Source organism: Dendrobium catenatum, unplaced genomic scaffold (assembly GCF_001605985.2).
Source record: "Dendrobium catenatum unplaced genomic scaffold, ASM160598v2 fragScaff_scaffold_621, whole genome shotgun sequence".
Taxonomy (NCBI): domain Eukaryota; kingdom Viridiplantae; phylum Streptophyta; class Magnoliopsida; order Asparagales; family Orchidaceae; genus Dendrobium; species Dendrobium catenatum.
Genome location: NW_021319083.1, coordinates 12,645,516 through 12,666,291, shown reverse-complemented (window position 1 = coordinate 12,666,291; position 20,776 = coordinate 12,645,516). Strand labels below are relative to the sequence as shown.

Sequence of the window (20,776 nt, the reverse complement as noted above, 5' to 3'; positions counted from 1 at the left end):
GGCGCATCGTAGTTCCTTCTTTGTTGTTCGACTTCGATTGCTTCACGTGAGGTAGAGTTTTGATGCAGTGATAAGCATTATACTTCAAACCACAAGAAAGAAATGCAGAGCTGTCGCAACACAATAATGCATTGATAAAAATTAAGATGATTAGTAAATTTATTTATAATCATTCTTGGGTTTAACACTTATGAGAAAATTTTCAAAGAAAGAAATACTTAGGCCTGCAGTAACTAGATTTGTCATCGCTTATTTGATTTTCCAGAGTATGTTGGAGGCAAGAAAACCTTTGAAGTCTAGTTTTGCCTGTACATAGTGGTTGAGTTATGCTTGGGAAAAGAAATTCGAGAGGAGAGATGTTAGGAAGATTGTTCCAAATGACAACTTGTATTAGGCCATTGGTGCAAGTTATGAGGATGATGGATGATGAGAAAAAAACATGCTATGGACTTCATATGTAATAATATGGGATGAAGTAAAATAAACGATTCTTCCTCACAACTTAAGGATAACAAAAAATTTTGAATATTATTGATGATAGGTGGAGCTACAGCTTCATCGGTACTTAAATGTAACATGTTATATTGTTATTATTTGATCCTTCAATATCAATATGCAGAAAAATAAGTCAACAAATCCTGAGATAAAATTAAGATTATATCATTGCATTGATAAACTTATGGTTGATTCAACTGAAAGATCAAATAATGATATACAATTGGTACCATTTAGGAATAAAGAGGTCTTTTTTGGATTACAACAAAAAAATGACACTGTTTCCAAATGATCTTAAGGTAATTTTATTTGTTGCTTTACTATATTATATACTCATTTATTTAAAAGTCATTCTATTAGTATTTATTATACTTATGTAAATTTCAGTTGACTGGTGGACTGAATTTGACGATGACACTCCAGAATTGCAGCATTTCATTATGAAGGTTTTGGGATTAACGTGCTTTTTATCTGGATGTGAATGCAACTGGAACACATACAACCAAGTGCATATAAAGAGGAGAAATCGTCTGACAACTTTAAGAATGAATTATTTAGTGTACATCATATGCAATAAGAGACTTAAAGACAAACTAGAAGAAGAAAGGGTTGAAGGATGACGAAGATCATTTGATTTTTGAGGATATGACATCAAATGGTGAGTGATTTGTAGATGATAAAATGGAGGTAATAAAGAGAAAGATTTGAATGTTGATTTCTTTAATGGTGATAGAAATATAGAATCTACATCCACCGCAACCCAAGTATAAAAAGAGCAAACCAAAAATGCATATAAAAAAATATTTTGAAGCATGACTCATCTTTATATTGATAAAAAATATTTAGGAAAAAGGAAGATAACTGATGTAGAGAAAGAAGAAGCGGATTGGTAGGTATTGGACTCTACAGGTGATGAGGTAGGGGAGAGCAATTCATTATGATGATGATTCAAATGAAGACCCCCTTAGTGATGACTGTTGATGACTTTTGAGTTGCTATGCCATTACTATTTCTTTTTTGAATTAAATGTCAATGAGCAGGATATTGGGAAGGATCGAATGATAGAATTTTGAGTTGAACTAAATTTTATGTTGTTTTAGTATTGTGATGTTTGGATTTCAATTCTATTTCATACAATTTATTACTTGCCATTTTATGTCTTGTGCATTTTTGTGTTTCATATTAAGGTTTAAAATTGCGTAATTAAGCCTCGAGGCGGTTTTCGTCCGTGAGGCGAGGCGTAAGCCTCGAGGCGGTCTGAGGCGTAAGCCTCACGGACACAGAATTGCGTAAATGAAAAATTAAGGGTTTTAATAGGAAAATAATAGCAATATTGTATCTTACAATAAAAGCATCTAAATGATATATGAAAATAGTGAAAAGTAAGAAAGTAGATGCAATAAAATTATGTCCCAAAGTATAAAATCACAAAATATTAGTTCAACAAAACTCCCAAAGTACAAAAAACATATAAAATGCAATCATATCCCATCACTAAATGGGTCTTCAAGTGAATCATTTTCTTCAATTATATCTATGAATGCCATGTCATCATCATCTTCAATATGACTCACTTTTCTCTTCCCTGTTCAATAAGAGAAAAGATCATTAGCATGTTAATTGCTCACTTGATATAAATATACTGCGATAGCATATAAAAAGTTGTGGAATACCTTTACTTGATTGTTGTGCTGCAGAGCTAGTGGATGTGTGTGGTGTGGTACTAGTAGATGTGCCCACTTGATCTGCTTCGCCCCTCAAGACATCCACATTTAGATCTTCTAGCTGTAAGTTTGATAATGACAAATCTGTCTCATCATCTATGAACCACTCATTATCAGATGACACATCATCACACATCAACGGGTCCTCATCATCCTTCAACCCCTTATTCCTCAACCTCCTATCTCTTAACCTCTTGTTGTGCATTATATATACAAGGGAGTTCATTCTGAGTGTAGATAGTCGATTTCTTCTCTTTATTTGCACTTGACTATATATACTCCAGTTTCGCTCACACCCAGAAGAAGGAAAAGTGAGGCCCAACACTTTTACAGCAAAACTCTGTAACTCAAGGGTGGAATAACCAAATTGGATCCACCATTCAACTGTTTTCAAGAAAAAATATAATCATAATTGAATAAAGTGTCTTGCATTTACCAAAATAATTATACCTGGAAACCGTTTAGAAATGGTTGCTTTTGCTGCATTCAAATAAAAAAAAACCCTCTTTATTCCGAAATAGAACCAGTTGTAAATCTGTAAGCTCCCTATCTGCCTGCTCCGATATTAGTCTTTCCATACAATGATATATACCAAGCTTCATTTTTGGATTTGAAGATTTCTTCTCTAAATATTGAAATTGAGGATTGATATAATATGCCGCTGCATGTAGATGACGGTGTAACTGCACCTCCCACCGAGCATCAACGATATCCCAAATCTCTCATCCCAAGTTGTGTGCAATCAACGCCTTGGCCTCATCCATAGCATTATAAATAAAACCCATAGCTGGTTTCTTCTCTGCATCCACTAAGCGTAGAATTTGCATTAAGGGTCTCGTGCTCAAAATGACATAGGTCACAGTAGCCTAAAATTTATCATTCAGAATTATCTTTCTTATTTCCTTCCCTTCACTTTTCTTCCCCCAAGCAGAGTTAAGCCATTCAGTTGATGTAAACATGGCTTCCAAAGGTTGCCTCACCTCCATCAAGCTCTGCAGTGTCAAATAGGAGGTGACAAACTTATAGATTCACAGTGCACAAATGTAAGAACTATGAACATACAGTAGGAATGATTTGCAATGTACAAAATTAAGAACATACCTAGTGGTTGCAGGGAGAATGATTTCTTTCTTTGAAAACTTTCTCATCAAGCTTAAGACCCATGAGTGATTGTAGATGAACTTTGTAATCTTCTTCGCCCTAGAAAGAGCACTCTTGTGCTGAGGTAAGTCACCAAGATCCTCCAAAATGAGATCGATACAATGTGCTGCGCAGGGTGTCCAATATAGGTATGTCCTCTTCTCCATCAACATCTGACCAGCTGCTTTGTATGCACTGGCATTATCAGTCACTACCTGGACAATCAATTGCTCCCCTATCTCCTCAATAACTCCAAGTAAATTGAAAATGAATGTAGCATTTTTCACCTCATCTGAAGCTTCAACTGATCGTAAGAACACCGTGCCATAGGGTTTGTTGATAAGGATGTTAATCAAGCTCCTGCTCTTCATGTCAGACCATCCATCTGACATAATGGTCACACCAGTCTCAATCCATGTCCTTTTAATCTCATGAATCTCCGCTCTGTGTTCTGCAGCTCCTCTTTTAAAATCCATGTTCGCAACTCATACATGGAAGGTGCCTTCAACCCTCTTCCATACAATCCCACAGACCGCAACATACTGAAGTAGGCAGGCGATGTAGCAACATTAAATGGTATTGCATTCTAAAAAAAAACCTCCCAATGTCCATGCAAACCTGTCGCCGACCCTCTCTAGTACCAGCTGCAGGGCGTGAGGCGTAAGCCTCATGTCAGTGAGGCGAGGCGGGTCTCAAGGCGGGACTCAACCAAGTTGAGGCGCAAGCCTCATAAAAAAAACTCGAGGCGTAAGCATCGAGGCATTTTTTACTGGAATTGCGCAAAGGCGAGCCTCATATTGCCCAATTTTAAACCATGTTTTGCAGTGGTAGTTTTCTTCATGTAAGCATTTATTTATTCCTTTACCTTGTCCGGCACTTTTGCACACGGTGCTACGTTCTTGTGAGAGCATAATAAGTGCTCCTTCATTCGGGTTACTCCGCCCTTCACCACTTTGTCACAAAAATTGCATTTTAAATAGACATACGTTTTCTAGCCCCCTCCTACGTCAACTTGCACGCTATATTTCCAAGAAGGGTCACGCCGCAATGACGTATTCGCCTTTTCTTTACCTCTAACCATGTCTCCTAAAGCTAAAAACCAAAAACACAAAAAAAAAATAAAATAAAAAACCTAAACCCTAGATTTTCTTAAACTTGAAAAATATAACCCTAAACTTAAAAAAAATACCTAAAATCCAATGTGGAGTACTCCTAGAGGGCGGCCGAAAGTTTCAACTTCGCCAGAGAGAGGCGGCGCAGGCGGGAGAAGCGGCGGGAAGGAAGCCGACGGCGTGCGGGACCTCTGTTTCGCGAACTGGAGCGTGCGGGAGGGGGAAATTCGGGTTTGCTGATGCCGTTCGGGTATAAGGAGAGAAAAAGATTCAATTTAAGTGAGTGGACCCTATCCCATTGAGGCGTACGCCTCACTAGGAATTGCGCAATTGCGCCTCTGAGGTGCGCCTCAGTCCTAGTGAGGCGTACGCCTCTTACAAAGGTGGAATTGCGTAGGTTTCAAGGCGCTTTTGGGAGGAATTGCGCAGAGGCGCGCCTCTAATTGCGCAATTTTAAACAGAGTTTCATATATATGACAATTTATTTTTTATGTGAACTTTTAATATATTATTTGGTTATTATACAAAAAATTATGATTTTGGTTTTGCATAATTTTTTTATTTTGAGGCTTACACCTCAAAATGTTTTTGAGGCTTATGCCTTGCCTCATTAATCGAAAATGTCTCAATACCCAATTGTGCAATTTTAAACCTTGGGAATATTTAACATGCTTTGAATTGGTTCTTGAATTATTGTTATCTAATTTACCACTTTATATGATGAATCCTATCGAACATGCTAAACTAAGTAAACTAAGTAAATTATTGAGGAAATGATTTATTAGGGAAATCATGAGCTCTTGTGCAATGCCTTCTTTATTCACACCTAAGAAGTATGGGAGATGGAGAATGTGTGGATGGTTAAGCGACTAATTAAATTACTAAAATATTAATTTCTCATATTATTAGTATTTGATATGTTAGATATGATTATTGGGGCAAATATTGATTTAAGGAGTGGTTATCATCATGTAAGGATCGGGTGACTATTTTTATGATAAATGATAGTTTATTTGAATGGTTAGTTATGTATTTCAAATTAATTAATTCCTTAAGTTCTACCTTTTTAGGTAAATTTCTTTCAATATGCTTTGAAAATTTTTTGATGTACAACAAATCTAGAGTGGAATAGTTTATACATCATATGAAATTCTTTGAAAAGTTGATTTAAATTTGTAAAGTGTTTTTTGGTGACCCATCTATTATATTTTGAATTTTCTAGTGTCTATTGATGGACTATATCTTGATCTTGACAACTTTTAAGCAATCAGGGTTGGCCAACTCTTAACAATATTCATGATATTTGGGATTTTCATGCTTTGACACTCTTTTTTTGACAAAGAAATTCTTATTGCCATGCTACCAATTAGTAATTGTTTTAAAAGGAAATTCAAATAGAAGAAATATATTTAACTAGCCTCCAATAACTTTTAATGAGAGACTTATTAATGCACTTATACTAAGATTATGTAATTTTAATAAAATTATGAGGTTTTATGTGATGCATCTAGCGTAAGAATTGGGAACTGTTGAATAAAGATGACATCTAATCTTTTATTTTAGTAAATTATGACAAGGAATTCTCTGCATCAATGCTGCTATATAACACCATCATATTGAAATAATTACTTCTTCTCGAAGGAATTTGTTTTATATTCGAACCATCAGATTTTAAATGTTTTTAACTAGCAACACAAATTAGAGCATAAGCATACCATATGTGTCGAATTCTAGCAAGATTTCTCCATTGAGTTAAAACAATACGTTTGAACTAAACATAAACCTATTAATGTCTCTAGTAGTGTGGCTTTCATCTTGCACACTATGCAAGTTGACCTACTTTGATCACATCAGAGAGAATTATTCCAATTGTAAGAACTTCAGCTAGATATATCTCAATTTAAATTGTGCCTTACCTTTGTTTGATAAGAATTTCATGATTAAAGATGGCTTCCTTTTAGGGAACTTAACTTTGCTTCTTTTATTCAATTTCTTGAGATTTCCTTCTCTTAGATTTACCAATGTTCTGAAAACTGGACCGCACAACGAACCAGAAGAGGGAGAGGTTCATGGTTCGACCGGTTGAACCAGGGTCGAACCGGATGACGTAATAAATAATAATATTATTAAAAATTAATAAAATAAAAATCATATAATATAAGTATATGAATATTTAATAATATTTATAAAATTTTAAAATATATAATAAAATTTTATATTAATGATCATAAATTTTTTATATTATAAATTTATATATTATATTTAGTATTATTCTTAAATGATATTTATATGTATAAAATTTTATTATATATTTTAAAATTTTATAAATATTATTAAATATTCATATACTTATATTATATGATTTTTATTTTATTAATTTTTAATAATATTATTATTTATTACGTCATCTGGTTCGACCCCGGTTCAACTGGTCGAACCGTGAACCTCTCCCTCTTCCGGTTCGTTGTCCGGTCCGATTTTCAGAACATTGGGTAAAATAGTAACCATGTTGAGGTTGGTGTTATTGACCTAGTTTAAAATGAGATGCTCCAAGCATAATGTCACATTGTTGAACATTTCATATGCTGAAGGAAAGAAACATAATGCTGATTTTATACAATGTTACCTGTTTCATATAAAACTTGAGAGAATGTGAGCTTGGACTTTATTCAAAGATTACCACGAATGCTAAGGACACGTTATTTTATTTTTTGGTAATTAATAACTTGCAAAATATTGCTCATTTTATTCTATGTTTTAAAAAGTGTTATGTAGCTCACCTAGCAAATAGTTATGCTTATAAAATGGTAAATTTGCACAAAGTACCTGAAGTTCATGAGTTACTTTTTGAAACTTTGGGAAAGAATATAAGAACCGCCCAATGAATGTTTTCATCTGCTTATTACTCACAAATCAATTATCAAACTCGTACTTGTCATTGATGAATTGCACATCGTAGCCTAAATGTCCCTATGTAGCCAAATCACATCACATGGCGTAGGGCACATTATTTTAAACATAGTGTAATATATTAAAAATATGGATATAAATAAAGCTAAATATTAAAGATTATTATTGAAAAATAAATTGCTGATGATAATGAGAACAACTAAATTCTTGCATGGTCTCAAGTAGTTAACCATTCAAAATTCAAAACATTTCAATTTTTTTGGCAAGTTTAATGTTTTTTAAAAACTAAAGTAATCATCTTGAAAATCATTATTGTCATCATCATGAGATAAAATAACCTCATTTCCATCATCATCATCTCCTGAATCATATGGGTGCATGTTGATTTTGCGATATGATATCTTTTTGATGGTTCGCATAAAATATCATTTTTTTTCAAAATTATCGCTTTGATCAATATTAGCACATGGCATTTCATTAATTTGGTCTTCAAAATTTTCTTTTTCAAAGACCCTTGCATTGCATCTCACACTCTGATATAATTTAATATAGGATCTAATTTTTCTGAAACCTCAAATCAAGTGTTGTTTGTGATCAATATTCTTAATTTTGTCATTTTTCCATATAAAATGTGTCAAAAAATTATTAGCACTATTTTTTTAATATTATATATTTTCATGATAAAACTTCCTTGCAATTTGAACTAAATCTAATGTTATTTTGTGTATCTGATAGATGAAAACAATTAGAATAAGACTGCACGATAGATCTTTTGAGCCCCAGAATTTGTAAGAGATGCACAATATATTATTGCTACAATAAAGAGTACTTTATAATGATAAATTTTATCTTCTTCACATGTAAAGAAAAATTAGCTAGAAGATATATTTCTTGTTGTTTCACTTGGTATTTTTAATTTATAAGGCAATAATCAAGAGAATTATAAATAATGCGCAAATTTGAGCCTTTGTGCATTGACATGAACTTAGAGAACTTCACCTTCTTGCAAAGTCTTGGAAGCTTTGGTCCACTGAAGTTGAGTGCAATGTTTCTTGTCGAAGAAGAGATATCTCTCAAATGTGAGATCAAGAACCCTAAAAAATGTTAGAAAGCTAGAACCTTGTCATAACGAAGAGAATAAGTGTGTCAAAGTGAGAGATCGAGAGCCTCCACATGTGGGCTAAGTGTCGAAGGCTCAAAGCAGTAATTTCGAAGACTTCAATAGTGTGCCATATTAAAACTCAAATTAAAATATAATAAAATTGCTAAATAAATGGTAAGTACTAATATTAAATTTAAACCCTCAACTATAAATTTAGGTAGTCCATATAGTCGAGGTTGTAGTGTGCCATGATGTTTTATTTGGTGCTATTGACATGTATTGGAAAATTGAAGCAGTAAATAAGAGTCGGAGCGATTTGTTATGCTTTTTTATTAAAGAACACATTTGGTTAAAGATATGATACTACCTTCTTGCAAATTTAGGCGATATGGTGGATAAGATATGACATGTATTGGCAAATTGAAGCAGTAAATAGGAGTCAGGGCGATTTGTTATGCTTTTTTATTAAAGAACACATATTTGGTTAAGATATGATACTACCTTTTTGCAAATTTAGGCGATATGGTGGTTAAGATATGTCATGTATTGGCAAATTGAAGTTGGGAAAGGGTAATCAAGTACTTGATTTGAAAAGTTATGACAATATTGAAGCATTAATTCTCTTATACCTGGATGATTCACTATAAACATGATTTTTGTGCTAATAAAATTAATGAAAAGATATATAAAGAGAAAATACTTTTATATTATTTTTATCGATATTGAGAAGTTATGTGATGAATTATCATGAGAGTTGATTTAAAAAGTATGAAGGAAAAGTTATATTGAAGTTATTAAAGTTATATATGATGGAACATTGACTAGTATTAATATTAACTGTGAAGAGGGGAGCGTTCAACCATAGTAGATTTACATTAGTGATCAATATTAACTTTTAATCTTTTTGAATCGGTTATAAAAATGAGCATATGATACATATTTTAATGGGTTTGATATTACTAATTATTACTTAATATTATAAGAATATAATATATGTATATATTTTTGAGTTGAATATTGTGGATTTAATATATAGTTGGATAGGGATATGCATGTGGGTATAACTTTTGAGATTAATATTAAGGGGTTAAAATGAAGTGCCTTAAGAAGGATATAATGCAATAAAAGAGCATTATGTACGCCTATAGGTAAGTTTTATATAAGAACAATTAGATAATCTGTGTTTGATGGTTCCAAGCATGCATTGTAAAGAAGTCATTAATAGATTTATCGAGTGTGCATGAAAGAGAATTTAAGATAAATTTGTGGCAAAATTAGGAATAATAAATTGAGAATTTATTATATTTGTGAAATGGTAAGATATCTCTTGAAGATATTATGATAGAAAATATACTTTGGGTTGTTTGGACACTGTTTTTTTTTTTAAACTCCATTTGTTTTTTCGAAGCTGCCACCAAAAGTCTTCTTTGATTGCTATTTTATTAAATTATACACTAAAATTATTAGCTCTTTGTTAATAAATTATATTATATAATATAAAATTCTTCTTAATGTCTGAAATAAATGTATATGACAGATTATATCTATATTTTTAATAAGAAGATGATGTATGGCAGCTTATTATAAGATGACACAAGATTTGAAAATAGTGACTGGAATAAAAAGCTAATGCTCGTTGAATTAGATAACTATAGAATTATTAAATGAATAATAATAACCATGATGCCTCTTTTTTCATTAATCATTAGTACACATTTTTTGTTTAAGTTAAAAAATAATTTATTTATTTAGTCAGATTAAAAAAAATATGAAAGTCGTAATTTCATATTTAACATAACTTTTAATATATATATATATATAATTTAATGGCTCTTATGTTGTTAATGGTGGCAACCAATATTTCAAAAAAAAAAGTAGAGTTAAACTTGAGTTGAGTTCAAATTATTCAATTGTAATTTAATTTAAACAGTAACAAATTGTGTTAGATGATTTATCTCATGTTTAATATAAATTGTGTTCAAAGTTATCAAAATATATGCATTATTCAAGTTTAATTTGAGTTCAAACAAATTATATATATAGTTCATTTGCTAATGATTTTTTTTAAAACTTCTAACTTTCCTTTTAGTGATAAAAAATAATTGCTAACATCGTAATCATGGTAGATTTATATTAGGGTTCAACTTTAATTTTGTGATGCAAGCAAACTAGAAAGAAAAGCCAAGTTGGAGAACACAAGGACAATGAAAACCAAACTCGATTCAATTTAACTTGTAAGCATCCAAACAAACACCCAGATAAACGAAGAGTCAAATCAAACGAAACAAAATTATAACATAAAAATACTATCCTCAGAACAACCGGCAAGCGGTTTCCTCACATGCAACGAGAAGTAGGAAAAAATATGATAAAGTGCTTAGGTTTGCAAACCGAGGGTCCACAACAGCAAAAGGATCCAACGTCCTACCAAACTCCTCCGGCAAATGTCTCCCAAAATCAGCCAACAAACAGCTTCTAAATGCTCAAGAAGAAGGATACAAGTAGAGTGGAACTTGCGTAGGGAAGAAAAGGTTAGAAGCCAAGACGAAACAGAGAGGAGGAAGGGGGTGGAACAAGCTCTCAAGCCTTTCCAAGAGAAGAAACCCTCAGGTCTTTAGCAACTTCTTTCAAGTTAATCAACAACCTTTCCATGACAAAGTCCTCTCATATATATAGGCAAAAAGGGGAGCCAAACAGCCAACATCAATCTCCAACCAAACCAATCAGGTAAGGGGAAGAAGAAGGGCAAAAGACACCACAAGCAGCTCCCAAAAAATAGCACAGGATACGGGTAAAAGAAGCCATGGGAACACAGCCAGAGAGGGACCCGAAGAGCCAGTATAGAAAACGGACGTGAGAAGCCACAAGAAAGCAGCCAGGGGGAGAAATCGAAGAGCCCACACAAGCAACCAACGGGTTTCACGGGAACGACACAAAGAAAGAACTGAAGAGACACAAGAAGGGGAAAAAACAAGATCCGCTTCACATACCTTTTCAAATTTATGAGCTAGGAAGTGCAATTACTCCTCCAAATAATGAGCTAAACTTCAGCTCAAGCATTAATGAGCTAGCACTAAGAAGTTCTCAATATTTCAGCTCACAACGAGAGCAGCCAAAGCCCAACCCGAGAGCAGTAATGGCCCTAATCTGAGAAACAGCAAGCAGCCCAAAGAACAAAAGGACCCAAAATGCTAGCAAACCCAAGCCTTGCCATGCTCAAGCACATCCTACCATGATCATTCGATGTTCTCCATCATTGGATAGCTTAAAAAAAATACAAAACGCAACTAAATATTGTTCAAATTACATCAAAACAAAACAAACTGAAAACATGAATGCATCATTTTGTATCCTTTTGAATTGGTTATAGGAATGTCTACAATGGATAGTCAAAGTAAGGTACTTTAATATACATTTATTTTTTTTATTTCCAATGGAATAGTTCTCAATTCTCATATTTAGGAAAAATATGTTCTTTATTAGACTTATTCCAAAAACATTGCATTAAAGTAATGGTTTTAGTTCATGTGGAACTTCAATTCATGGAGAATACTTTAGTAGGCTGTCCTTTTTTATATCATGTGGAACTTTAGTCAAATCACTTATAAGCAAGGTTGTGAAAACTAGATTAGACAACAAACCGGAAGAAGGAGAGGGTTCACCATTCAACTAATTCGACCAGTTGAACTGGGGTCGAACCAGATGACGTAATAAAGAATATTATTAAAAATTAATAAAATTAACATGATAATATGATAATCTAACATTGGTTATAGCAAATATTAAAATTAATTTCAGCACATTTGATTGATTTTAGCAAAACACAAATGCAATTTTTGCATATACAAAATCCAAATTCAACAAATCTGAATGTCAATTTCAGCAATACGCAATATTTTCCAAAATATTCTCTAAGTAAGCACGATAGATATATTTAAGAATATTAAAAATAAATTTGCTTTCACAAATAAACTTAAACACGATTTACAATCACCAAACCTAAACGACACACCTTGCGGCTCCAGGTTCCCGCACGAGGTGGTTCAGCTATCCTGCAACTCTTGGCTCCGGCACAGGATGGCCAAATCAACTAATTTGTTATTACTACAATGCATGGGGGGAGGAATGCACACCTCAGTTCGATGTGCAGCAGCAATTCGTAGAGCTGAAATTTTACATCACTTGACCCTATGTCTAACATCTTCCTGTTTGTAGAAGAAATAAGCATGACGCGGCACAAACTCAAAGAAAATAGCTATGAACATAAATTTGAAAATTAAACTAATTTTAATTTATTTTGTTTTTTTTATTTTTCTTAACCCAACAGAGATCACAAATTCAAACATTAAAAAATTAAAAAATCAAAACAAAACCTAAAAAAATATAGATTTCTAAAGAACTTACATCCCTCAGTTTATTTGCTTGCTTGTAAAGTTGGAGAGAAATAATGCTTGCGTTGAGAAGATACTTCAAACTTCATCACGGTCAAGTTCGCCAACGAAGAGGGATGCCAAGGCGAATGGAATGGAAGGTCGGAAGGGTGAAACGCTGAAACCTATTCAACAGAAGGTCGAACAGACATAATGGGATTGTAATAGCGTCGAATAGGAATATTATATTTTTTTCTTTCCTACAATTTTCTCCTACACTGCTTGATGTAAATCGGATGGCTCGTATTTTATTCCAATTGAACTGGACAGTTTTTTATAACCGGCTCCGGTTCGTCGGTCAGATTGGTTTTTTGGCCAGTTTTCTATGAGCTTGGGTTTGTATTGAAACCGAACTTGCCGGCCGACCGGCTCAACTTGTTGAATCGGCTGGTCATATCCAGTTTTTAAAACCATGCTTATAAGCTAACCTATTTAGCATGATGTTGCATGATTTCTTACTAGAAAGGTTTCAAATGTTGGTTTTTTTTCTTCTGTCCTCCAATTGCTTATTAAGATCTCTCTTATTTAGAAAATAGCTAATTACTCTCATTCAGTGAAATAGCTTATTCCACCCATATTACCCGTATTGACAAAAGAGACTTTGATCTGACGATATTGTAATAAGCGCTGGTGTTACGAGAAGTTTACCGTCCATTCAGCAAACTAAGGCTGTGGACTCTAAACTAATGTTTTTGTTGATCTAAGAACAATGTTGATGGTTCCACTATGCTTGGAAACTAACAGGTCATTGTGGCACTTTTAGATGGTTATCCCTGCCAAATAACGTTCATATTTTGAAAATTCTAGGCCATGCAGGCATAGTAACCAGACCACCACATGAGTGGGAAAATTTGAACATATTGTGAGGCTTAGTCCTTTTTAAGTAGAACATTCCCGGTAGAAGCACCCATATTTGCTTTTTGAGGAACGTAATTCTGTGTATGGTTAGCATACCATTAGTTATGGTTTGTTTACTGCTGGAAGCTAAGTGCGGAGATGTTTCAAAATTTTATCCATTTCAGATATCTTAAAAAAGCCTCCATGTAACTAGTATAGTATGAACGCAAAAGCAAATCCATATGAACTAAGCATATTGTATTCTACCGATAGTTTTATGAATTATTTTAAATGAGGTGCCAAAATTGGTTTATTCCATTCTTGAGCGATCAATTATATCAACGTTATATTTGCCATTTAACTGATTTTATGACGTGGAATGTGGAATATGCCTTGTTCAAGCAGATTGCAGAGCTTCGTATTCGGGTAGCCGTTTATATTTTGGGAGTTTGTGCCATTTTAAAGTCAAATTTTCTTTGGATCATTTATGATCTATCTGTTGTTTATTGTAGGCTTATGAAGGTGCTTGGTGGCTTTTTATCTATCTGTTGGATCATTTATGCTTGATATGTTCTACAAGTTTTTTGTGCGGTCCTAAACCACTATCTATCTGTTATGAACCATTCTTTTCTTTTGTTAGGTGGCGGGACTTCTTATACCAGCTCTCATATGTATGCATCTGGTCCAAATACAAGCGGACCTTCTATTGGTCCTCCTCCTGTGATATCCAACAAAGCTCCTGTTCCTCAACCAGCTATCAATGAAGTGTACTTGGTTTGGGATGACGAGGCTATGTCCATGGTTAGGCTTGCAAGCTTGTAGTATTTTCTTCTTTCCAATTTTGCTTGTTCGACTCACCCAGTTCCTCATCTCACGACATGCTTTTGTTATGCAGGAGGAAAGAAGAATGTCGATGGGGAAGTATCAGGTTCATGATGAAACTAGCCAGGTAAGTTTTTAATTCACCCTTGTATTCATTGAAATGGATTTGCTTGTTGGTCGGCAGATCCAAATGATGGATAGGAAAAACAAAGCTATCTCCAGGTTTTTTCTCACAAGTTTTTCAAAGATATGTATTGATGAGATCATCCATGATACCATAGTGCTAGGAAGCACGGACACTTTCAAATACCTTGTGTTTGTGGTGGACATAGACATGCCTCCGATACGCCCCGCATGCTTAAAAATGTGTTAAAAGTGTTTAAAGACAAAAATATGTTAATGACACAAGTTAGAGAGAGCTTAACACACAGTAAGGCCACATGCTTGACAGATGGCCCATTCATGAGATATGAATGCACCCACAAAATATGTGACAACTCATAATAATTAATGAATGTTGATGTTGGAGTTTGTAACAAATGATAATCATCACATGCAATGAAATATTTATTTTATTCTTTATAATTTTTGTTTTTCTTTTGATATCACTAAACTTGTTTTTTGGGTGAAGTATATGTAAAATAATATAAATCAAATATTTTTTATCAATAATTCAAAAAATATATCATTGTGGCAATGGCATGTCATGTGCTACTTTTTACAGTGCTTTTGCACCGCTGTGGCCATGTTGTGTTCGTGTCCGTGCTTCATAGACACAGAAATAAATGCTTATTTACATTATGAGTGTACGACATGACATACGGATCTATATCCAGCATGAGGTTAGTGAAAATGGTCAATTGCTCTTATGTGCATCTGTTTAACAATCATCCACCCATGATGCTACTGCTAGCTTTTTAACTCCACAAATCTAACGAAGCTTGTGTTGCATTTCACCGGAGGATTCTCTCACTCTATACCACCATTTCTCCATTTGAAAATCTGTATGTAATTTACTTATTTAGATTTCATTGCTTCTTAACAAGCAAGGGGATCTGGTTGGAAGAAGGTTTTTATTTTTGTCAGGCTTTTGCCAATCCTTAGGTATCTTTTCTTTGTTATCTGTTTTTGATCAGTGTGCGACCAGGCTTTTTACAGGTCAGCTTTCATTCAGCCAGCAAGTTTTGCTATATCCCCTGCTTAAATTGATGAATTCTTCTCTTAAATTCACTCTTACTGAACCAAGATCTGGTTTCAGTTCTTATCTGATCCCGTTATTGTCATATTTTTCCCAGATGAACTCGGTTAATGCCGCCATTGATAGGAGGATTTCTGAAAGCAGACTTGCAGGCCGAATGCCATTCTAGTTTTTCTTCACTTCAGATTTGGTTAGATTTGTTCCGTACTGGGAAGCCATCGATCATCATCAAAGACTCAAAGTGCCTTTGTGATTGTTCAATTCAAATCACTTTTCAGCTGAGGAATTCAGGTGCTGTTGTCTATCCAGTGACATTTTTTTTTCCCCTTGAAGGCTCATTTAATTTCTACTGATATTGTGTTGATGCATTCTTCAAATGAAAATCTTTTGGTTAGCTTCAATATCACTTTCTGATCATGGAGTTAGATAAGGAGTGGATAGATTTCGGTCAATAGAGTTTCTGAAATTGAATCAGGCAGTGATGCCTTTATTGATAGTTTAGGATTTCACCTACTCTGTTGTAAAAACCAGTTATCTTTTTCTTGGGATCAAATTTATGAATTGTGATTCTAAATTGTTCTGAAATAGTTTATGGTTCTTATTTGTTGATCAGATTTTGTAGTTGACAATTTTGGCACAGTATTTTCATTTTTTTTATCATAAATATTAGTGATACATCTATAATTTCCATTGAAGTTTAGTTTTGATGCAAAATTCAGTACTACAACAATATCAAACCTTTATACCATTACGTGGGATTGACAATATCAATCTTTTTTCTTCATTGTTTGGTTAATAGTTGAATTTTTATTTAAATTTAATAAAAAATGCCATTTTTAGTACTTTCTAAACAGGTCTTTTTAAGTCTACTATAATTGCAAAATTTAGTAATAATTTGAAAGAGTTTGAGGCTTTGCTTGAGACAGCTTTCTTACTACTTTATGAAGCAGTTTTTTAGTATAGAAATTTTTGAAATTAGAAATCTTTGTATTATAAATTTGTTTTAAAAAGCAATAAAAAAGTTATCACAAACAAAGCCTGAATCTAAATTTTGAAGTCCCATAGCCATATTTGCATGCATGATTGAAAATTTATGATATGATTTCTCTAAATTAATAAATATCATTTATAGATCCTCACTATTTCTTTACTTCTCCAAACCTGGAATTTTTTGCAATGTCTATGCAAAGATCAGCTTCTTATTCCAGAGACTGCTTTATGGCTGTGACAAAGGCCTCTGTCCCTCGCATTTGCAGGCTGCTCGCCGTGTGCCAAAGCGTCCTCCGCGGCTAATCTTTGACGATAACCGCTTGCGGTCATCTCTTAGGTATTTTACAGTTTTATGCATATTTTATTTTACTATTAATTAAATAATTTAATGTATTTTAAATATATTTGAAAAAAAAAATCCCAGACTACACTAACATCTAGTGTTATTCTATGAAATAAATTTTCAGTTATTCTTGGCTAAACTCCTCAGCTTATTTCTTGAATTTTTTTAAACAATTTTGATAAAAAATAGCTTAATTATATTGGAATGAATTATTAAAAATATTTAAAATTTGTATATATAATTGATTTTTTTATTTATTATTATTTTATTATAATAATTATTTAAATAAAAACTATCCTTGTTGCATGCTGAAACATTTGTGACGGTAGGGATAGTTTAATTTTCTAGTTTTGTACGGAGATTAAGTACATATACATAAAATAGATGGGTGCAAGTCATAAGAGAGAATGAAATTTTTACATGGAAATTTTTAAAAAAGTGAATATGGGGCCTCGTCAAGTTGAAATGATTTTACTAGTGTTCCTCGTTGATTACAAATAAGACCCCGGGAGAAATGAGTTTGAACAATGAATCAAATATATAACAATTGTAGTCCTGTGATGGTGGGATAACAGTTGTTCTTAAGAGATCATAACTATGCTTTTTTTGTCGGTGGGACTATAATCAGGCAATGGTGGTTGAAGGGACTTTAATCGAATAATGGAGGTCAGAGGGACTGTAGTCATGCGACAGAGGTCAAAGAAAATTGTAATCGACGATGATGGTTGGAGGGAACGTAGTCGAGCAATGTAGGTAGGAGGGATTGTAGTCGGACGATGGTTTTAAATGGGGTCGTAGTAGGGCGACGAAGATCAGAGGAATTGTAGTCCTGTGACGGAGGTCGGAGGGATGATAGTTGGGTGATGTTGGTCAGAAGGATCATAGAGCATCATTGGTCGAAGGGACCATTGTCGAGCGATTGAGCCCCGAGGGATTGTAGTTACCATAGTGGTTTAAGAATAATATTCATATAATGGTAGTCTAATGAGTAGTCAATGGACAATGGTGGCTTAAGGATCATAGTTGAGCGATGGTAGTTTGAGGACCATAATCGACAGGCGATGATGGTCTGAGGACTGACTCGCGCGATGAAGGTCAGATGGATTGTAGTCATACAATAGTAGTTCGAGCATTGTAGTTGGTGGGTAACGGTGGTCTGAGGACTATATTTGGTGGGTAATGGTGGTATTAGGATTATAGTCGGGTGATGTTAGTTCGGGACTGCAGTCGATGGACGATGGTTTGAGAATTGTAATCGAACGACGGTAGTCTGAGGATCGTAGTCGAAAGGCGTCAAAGGTCAGGGGAATTATAGTTGGATGACGGTGATTTGAGGGATCGTAGTTAGGCAACCGAGGTTGGAGGGACTATAGTTGGGCAAAGCTAGTCAGAGGGATTATAGTCTGGCTACATTGGTCTGATGGATCATTATTGTGCGACTAAGGTTTGAGAGGTCATATTCAAGTAACTGAGGTCCAATGATCGTAGTCAAACGATGGTAATTCGAGATATGTACTAGATATGTGATGTTGGTTTGAAGATCATAGTCAACTGATGATGGAGGCCAAATGGATCATTATCAGCGATGATAGTCTAAGGATCTTAGTCAGGCGATGGTAGTCCAAGGATCATAGTTGATAAGTAATGGTGGTCTGAAAACCTGTAACACCTATTGAATATGTACATAGTTGCACCTATTTTGATCATGTATAGTAAAAGTTAATCCATTGAAATTTTGGTATTCATGTATTCTACATATGTTTGTGAGTGTGTCCTGAGAGGAAGATAACATTTGTTGTATTTTTATTTGATGGTGAGGCTGAGCGCTAGTGGTTAGACCAGTATAGGGAGAAGTTCAAAGGGAGGCATTCTTGATCAGTTGGGATGTGTTTACAGATTTTTTTTTTTAGCATGGTTTGTATCTATGTCTGCACGACCACAAATACATGAGATTTTTCTGAGACTAGTTCAAAGGAGCAAGACAGTTATATAGTATTAGAGAGAGTTCATTGCCTTAATCAGGTATGCTCTACAGTTGGTTAGCACTTTCAAGAAGTATTACAGGCTTATGAGGGGGCTACGAGATAGTCTACTACAACCACTAGTTTCATTTCACATTACATATTTCTCTGAGTTGGTAAAGAGGGCTCATCTGATTAAGGATAATCTGCTAGCCACTGAAAAGTAATGGGCTGCTAGTAGGAAGAGGTTTGGTAGCTAAGCTTTTGGTAATCAATTTTCTGGGAAGAAAAACATGTTTTGATATATAGATTCTCATAGAGGTGGATCGTCGATTTCAGTTCATAATGGTGGCCACATTGCTAGATTTGAAATTTATATTAGTGGGGCACATATATGCTAGAGCTATGGTAGGAAACACTTTTATTAGTGTTATAAGATGATGAGATAGTGTTTTCGATGTGGTCAAACTAGGCAGAGTGGTATTTTTTGAATTTTGGTATAGTCATGATTAAATATTTAATTGCTCTGTTTTAGTCTGTAGTCATGCAGTATAATGTATAATTGTTATATATACATTTTGATGTAAATGAAAAGAATTTGTGGATGAGTTTTTTTTTCTCTTATTAGAAGTTAAATAGAAACTCTCTGTTGTAGTTTAATTCAAAGAAATCTAGAAAAATGTCTCTAAAATTTAGATCTTGTGCTCAGTCTGTCATAAGTCAACATGATATTACATGTAATATTTGTGGGTCATATTGGGTTAGGTTGTGACACCCTTACAGTCACGAGACAGTGGTTAAAAAATCATAGTTGGTGGTTGAGGTTTAGGGACTGTAGTTAGACAATTGTAGTTTAAGGACCGTAGTAGGTAGGAGATGGTGGTCTGAGGATCATAATTGGCGAGCTGCAGAGGTTGAAGTGACTATAGTTGGGCGGAGACCTGGTGGAGGTGGTTGAATAAAGGTTCAACATCAAGGGTCTAGTGGAGGTATGACGACAAAGGTCAGGCATAAGTAAATGGCCACAAGCAAGCAAAAACCCTACAACGATGGACAAACATAGATTCAATGGCATTGGTCCACAAACCATTTAACGGCTGCAACTGGACTAAGCAATGACAATTGATCGGTGAAATTTAGGTGGTGGCGAGGGTTCACTTATGGTGGTGCTCGGGTGGAACTCTGGGATTCTTCAAGGCCTAGAGCTCTCTTCCCTTTTTTGATAAAATATTGGAGGGACTTACTTGACCATAATTGTAGTTGGCATTTCAACATAAATATCCCTTTGAGTTTGCAGCCAAAATTGCTCCTCCAGTCTAAATTTTTTTCCCTCGAAATTGATACAACAATGACTAATAGTTGAGAGGAGATATGACAATACTAGTTCACCGTTGTCAATTAGGTTGCCCTCAATATTGAAGGATTTATTTTGGAACTCATAATGGTTCATGGTAAATGTATTAACTCGCTACAGCCATGTCGAAAATGTGAAGTGTTTCGCGTCGAAAATGCCAAACTATTCCATGCTAGAACATTTGTGGTGGTAGAGAAGTATAGAGAGTTCAACGTCATAATTTTGTATGAAGATCTATCACATATATAGATAAGAGAGAGGGATGCAAGAGTCATAAGAGACACGAAAAATTTTATGTGAAATTTTCTAAAAAGGGGAAAAACTACAAAGCCTCGCCTAGTTGAAATGATTCCACTTG

At 34.2% G+C, this 20,776-nt stretch overlaps 1 protein-coding gene across 6 annotated transcripts in view; it reads left to right on the top strand.

Annotated features, from left to right (window-relative positions):
- The window catches only part of LOC110112459 (protein SUPPRESSOR OF FRI 4), a 31,257-nt gene extending 14,099 nt beyond the window's left edge, over positions 1–17,158 (top strand). The window contains exons 5-8 of one of the 6 annotated variants that reach the window (XR_002305028.2): positions 14,391–14,551; positions 14,646–14,699; positions 15,868–16,061; positions 17,027–17,158. Coding sequence is in view for 3 of the 6 variants with exons in the window: in XM_020844691.2 (XP_020700350.1) it covers positions 14,391–14,551; positions 14,646–14,699; positions 15,677–15,730; positions 15,868–15,939 (341 nt within the window). In the remaining 3 variants the exon portion in view is untranslated. Of the gene's footprint in view, positions 1–14,390; positions 14,552–14,645; positions 16,383–17,026 lie in introns of those variants that run through there. The other 5 variants (XR_002305027.2, XM_020844691.2, XR_003700835.1 and 2 more) reach the window with 5 other exon arrangements.
- Positions 17,159–20,776: the final 3,618 nt, after the last annotated feature.